The 5,350-nt window shown below is 54.0% G+C and overlaps 1 protein-coding gene across 1 annotated transcript in view; it reads right to left on the bottom strand.

Moving 5' to 3' along the window:
• The window catches only part of COL1A1 (collagen type I alpha 1 chain), an 18,743-nt gene extending 14,205 nt beyond the window's left edge, over positions 1-4,538 (bottom strand). Inside the window, exons 1-9 of the mRNA XM_023533507.1 lie at positions 4,273-4,538; positions 2,583-2,777; positions 2,420-2,454; positions 2,280-2,315; positions 2,092-2,193; positions 1,188-1,256; positions 883-927; positions 668-721; positions 443-496 (exon numbers count right to left, since the gene is read on the bottom strand). Of these exons, the coding sequence (XP_023389275.1) occupies positions 443-496; positions 668-721; positions 883-927; positions 1,188-1,256; positions 2,092-2,193; positions 2,280-2,315; positions 2,420-2,454; positions 2,583-2,777; positions 4,273-4,363 (681 nt within the window). The 5' untranslated portion in view covers positions 4,364-4,538. The remainder of the gene's footprint in view (positions 1-442; positions 497-667; positions 722-882; positions 928-1,187; positions 1,257-2,091; positions 2,194-2,279; positions 2,316-2,419; positions 2,455-2,582; positions 2,778-4,272) is intronic.
• Between the last annotated feature and the right edge of the window lie 812 nt (positions 4,539-5,350).

Genomic DNA, 5,350 nt, shown 5'->3' with positions numbered 1-5,350 from the left:
GGGTCAGATGTAGGGGCCCAGAATTTTATCTTTAAATTTAAAGCACAGTTTAAATCTACCATGAAACTCTTTATTTGGTGAACTTTAATTCCCTCCAAAGGAATTCCTATTTATTTCTGTCACCAGCATTTCAGTCTCGCCATATGGAGAGCAAATCTGAGGTGCTGACAGCAGTTAAGATTAAGGAAGTCATTCACCCTGAGGGATGGGGATGGTGGCTGGGGTGAGGGGAAGAGCCGTCACTCCTGATGGGGAGATAGGGAAACATCCCTTGAAGGGTAGACATCATTGTTCAAGGGAAGTCCTGTGCATCAGGGAGAACTTGACCTCCTTTCCTGGGTACCACCACTGAAGATGGTGGGCCATTGGGGTGGAGATTATAGGGACTCAGCTCATAGAGGCAGTGTGGGTCAGATGATATCTTCTCATGGGGGCTACTTACATCGTCTCCGTTCTTGCCAGGGGGGCCAGGGGGACCACGGGGACCCATGGGACCCTAGAAGAGATAGGAGAAGAGAAGATTAGAATCACCAAGATAATGGCAACAAGAAAGGGAAGGCTGGGATTGGAAGAAGGAGGAAAGGAAGACTCCAGATGGGGGCGGAGCATCCATATATTTGTAGAAAGAGTGTGTATTTGTACAGAGTACAAGTTAGGGGACACTTACTGAGGCTCCAGGCTCGCCAGGCTCACCAGGGGGACCTTGGAAACCTTGGGGACCCTGAAGGACAAGGAGAGGGGGCGGGGTTAGAAGGGCAGGTCTCTGCCAACCTTTCCTCATCTCACCATGAGATCTTGGAGCACGTTCCCTGCCCTCATCCCAACACTCCGCCCAAAAGACCAAAGCCCAAGGTGGCGTATGAAGACATCCTGGATACTCACAGGTGCACCAGGGGGGCCAGGGAGACCACGAGGACCAGAAGGACCCTACAAAAGAAAAGAAAGGGTGGCCACAGTGATACCTCTGTGGGAAAGTGCAGCCTGGGTCTAGTCTTGCTTTCTCCCATTGATTCCTGTTGAAACCACCCAGTTGTCTTGCATCCTTGAAAGACAAGGATGCAAGACAACTGGGTGGTTTTATCGTGATCTCTTAAGTTATCTCTGCCACCTCCGTTTACCATCACTGGCCCATCTTGTCTGGATCCCCATCAGCTCTTCTGTCATCTCTGCTCCCCCTGGTGGCTTACCATGGGGCCAGGCACGGAAACTCCAGCTGATTTCTCATCATAGCCATAAGACATTTGGGGAGCAAAGTTCTAGAAAAAACAAGAGAGAATGTATGAGAAAGTGGGGTCGGGGAGTGAGCTGAAATGCAGAACACATCATCCAATAATGGGACAAACTGACATCATGCGCCTCCTGATGGGATGCACTAAGCTGGACAACAACATCACATGTCAGATAGTCCTGCCAAAATGCATCACTCGAATCTAATCATGAAGACACATCCAACAAACCCAAACTGAGGAACAGTCTACAAAACAACTGGCTTCTTCAAAAAATGTCGGTGTCATGAAAGACAAAAAAAGTCTGAGGAAATGTTCCAGTTGAAAGCAAACTAGAGAGACATGACAATTAAGTCCATGACCCTGGATTGGATTTGGATTCCAGATAAGGAAAAAAAAAAAAAATGCTATCAAGGACATTATTGGGACATTGGTGAAATTTGAATATGGACTGCATATTAGATACGATATTGTATTAATGTTAAATTTCCCAAATGTAATCATTGTGCAATGATATGTAAGGGAATGTGCTTGTTTTCTGGAAATACACACTAAAGTATTTAGGAGCAAAGGGACAAAGTATCAGCAACTTACTCTCAAATAACTGATGCAGAGAGAAAAATAACGATAATTATCTGTATACAGAGACAGAGACTGATAAAGCAAATGTGACAAACTGTGAAGGGGATATGAGAATACTTTGCACTGTTCTCGCAACTTTTCTATAAGATTGCAATTATTTCAAAATACAAAATATACCATCTGCCAAAAACAAAAACAAAAACAAAAACAAAGAAAACAACAGGGGTTTGGGGAGGAGAGGAGCACACAAGGCCTTCCTCGAGTGTCTGCACTCTATACTTACTCCTCCGAGGCCAGGGGGTCCGGGAGGTCCAGGAGGTCCGGGGGGTCCGGGGAGTCCAGGCTGGCCAGGGATGCCATCTCGGCCAGGGGGGCCTGAGGGTCCCTGAAGAGGGAGAGGGTGGGCAGGGTGAATGCAGGCCAGGAGCCACCGCACCTCCAGCCCACAACAGCTGAGAGCCCAATGCTTACCCTTGGGCCTCGGGGGCCGGTGTCTCCTTTGGGTCCCTTTGGGGTTGGGGGAGAAGAAATAAAATAAGCTAAGTTAGAGAAAGGAGGACCATGGGGAGTCACGGGCGGGATGGCAAAAGTCGAGGGCAGAGGATTATTACCTCGACTCCTGTGGTTTCTTGGTCCGTAGGCGACACTAGGGGGAGAAGATACGCGGGTTAGAGGCAGGGTTTGCTCCAGCGTCCCAGGCGGCAGAGGTCTGTCTCCCGGGCACAGGTCGAGAGAGTGGCCCAGCCCTCCCCAGTCCCAGGCCCGAAGCCCTACCCTCGCCGTCGGGGCAGACCGGGCAGCACTCGCCCGGGGGGGCTACGGCGCCGGGGCAGTTCTTAGTGTCCTCGCAGATCACGTCATCGCACAGTACGTTGCCATTGTCGCAGACACAGATCCGGCAGACTTCGGGTTTCCATACTTCTCGGTCATGGTACCTGAGGCCGTTCTGTACGCAGGTGACTGGTGGGACTGAGGCAAGAGAGGAAGAGCGAGGCTGTCTGCGGCGCCCGAGCCTCCCACCTCAGGGCTCCGGGGACCCCAACCCTACCGCCCGTCCCCTCAGTCTTAGAGACACATTTAGATTTTCCATTTCCCGCCTCTTCCCCTCACCCCCTCTTTCCCCCATATCCTTAAAAGTTCATCTGCTCCTCATCAGCGCCAGTGACAGCGCTGAGGCTCCTGGCCAGGGCGGCTATAACTCTTTCCAGTTCTCAGGAATTTAAACAAAGCTTTAGGCGGGGGTTGCTTCCAACTCCAACCTCAGCCCATTGGTGCTGAGGCCAAGTGAAATAAAAAGCCCAGAGGGGGGAGGGGGTGGGGGGAGGAGAAAGAACAGGAGGGGCTCCAGCAAGAGGGCAGGCTTGTGGGGAGTGGTCTGGGTGGTGACAGGAGGAGGCGCTGGGAGGAGAGATGGGAGGTCCAGCCCCCATTCCGCCCCATTCCCTGGGCAGGTGGGATGGCGTGGGCGGGGCTTGGAGGATGGGGAAGGGCCGATTGGCGTGGGGTCCTGCCCAGAAATTTGACATGTACCTCCAGAGTTGGAGACGCCCTGACCTCCAGCGCCTAGACATCTCAAAAGCCCTCTCTCAGGAACAACCCCTGTTTCCCAAAGCCAGCCAGTGCCTCTGGGTCACTCCTTAACCAAAGAACCCAGAAGTCCACAAATAGTAATGAAGTTAGTTGTTAACCAGGCCCACCGCGCGAGCGTTACCCAGACAGCCACTAGATGGCGGGCAACACTAAACGGTTTGCCTAGACTGGCCACTTCCTTTAGAGATAGAGGCTATTCCATCCCCAGGTTTATTTTCCAGGTCTATTTTCCAGGTCTAGAGGTGGGGATCGCACTCGGCAATAACTCAAGTCTTCCCGCTCCAGCTCCAGCGCGGGGAAGCACTGGACGGAGAGGTGCGGTGCACCGTATTGATCAGCAGAGGGCGCAAGGACCCCGCCCTGCGCAGGCCGCGCCAAAGTTTCTCAAGCTCCAACCCGCCCACTCTCCGTGCCCCCTCCCCCCTCAGCCCAGCACTCCCGCGGCCGCAGCAACACTGTCTAGCCTGCAGAGAGGGCAAACAATTTTTCCTTATGAATCATCCCACAGCCTTCCTGATAGCTTTTACATCTTGGGCTCCAAATACTCAGCTTGGCGCCCCCATCCCATCTTCGACGTACTTTCCCCTACTCCGAGCTCAGACACCCTTTTCTCCGGTTGTACTACTACACCGTGCGCGCTCAGGACTCCGTCCTGTGCTAACCACGCCGCGCTCCATCCTCCCCTCCTGCTCCTGAGTGCGCTCATCTCCACCCTCCACCTAGGGTGGGCTCCCTTCTCTCCCAGGGCGCCGAGGAAGCGCCCTCCCTCCCATCCCCGAGGCTCTGGAGCATCCCGAGTCTCCGTTTAAGTCGCGGACTCCCGAGACCCGGCGACACCAAGTAGCCTTGGACTCCCCCAAAGTTTGGGACTTACTGTCTTCTTCTTGGCCCTCCTCTTGGCCGTGCGTCAGGAGGGCGGTGGCCGCTAAGAGGAGCAGGAGCCGGAGGTCCACAAAGCTGAACATGTCTAGACCCTAGACATGTAGACTCTTTGCGGCAGGGGTAGGGGTTAGCGTCCGCTCATGCGTGGCCTCACACTCCGCGTGCCTCCTGCTCCGACCCCGAGGAGAAACTCCCGTCTGCTCCGACCAGTGGCCCGGGCCCTTTTTAAACCATCCCACTGGAGAGCGGGGAGGAACCCGGCCCCTGGGAGAGGGGGAGCCGGCCGCCCGTCCCCCAGCCAATCAGAGCTGCCTGGCCCGGCCCCCAATTTGGGAGTTGGAACCGAGAGGGGGAGGAAGAGGAAAAGGAAGAGAGTCCACCGCACATCTCCCCCCTTCGCTGCTCTGCCTCCCCAGCCCCCAGCCCAGCCTGGGCCAGAGATACTGCCGCTGGAGTACGGCTAGGTCCTCAACGTAGTGTGGGCTAAAGGGTGGGTAGGGGCGCCCTTCCGTCTTTCTTCCTGGGACCCCGGATCTGAAGAAACTGGACTTGGAGAACTGGGTGGGGAGGCTTCCAAAGGTAGAAGGTTTGAGGTGACTGGGAGAGGTTCCTCCCGGCGATGCTTCTTCATTCGCCCTCCCCACAGCCTTGGCAAGAGCCAAAGGATGGGTGTGAAAGGGCCAGCTGGGGACCCTCTAAAACAGGAGAATCAGAGAATTAAAAAGATATGCCTGTTTAGGGGTGTCTTCTGGGGCGGCTGTGGTATGGTGCTTAGAAATGTTTGGAGAACAAGTTAGACATGCCTTCGTAGACATTAAGAATCAGGTACTTGGGGGGATGCTGGCAAGAGGGGTTTTATTTTGAGGATGTCAATTCTTCTGCCATGCCTGAGGCTCCAAGACAGACTCAAATGCTCTTTCCCAAACCCCAGGCATGATTGAGACAGATAGGGTGGGGAGGCTGAGGCACTGGGTGAGAGATTTGACTACGTGGTCTCACTGGAAGGAAGCTTTGGTGTTGAGAGACAGAGTAACACAATGGTGGTGGGGAATTGCTAGGATCCTTCCATT

This window comes from Pteropus vampyrus, unplaced genomic scaffold, assembly GCF_000151845.1.
Source record: "Pteropus vampyrus isolate Shadow unplaced genomic scaffold, Pvam_2.0 Scaffold104, whole genome shotgun sequence".
Lineage (NCBI taxonomy): Eukaryota > Metazoa > Chordata > Mammalia > Chiroptera > Pteropodidae > Pteropus > Pteropus vampyrus.
This window is presented reverse-complemented; position numbering and strand designations above follow the sequence as displayed.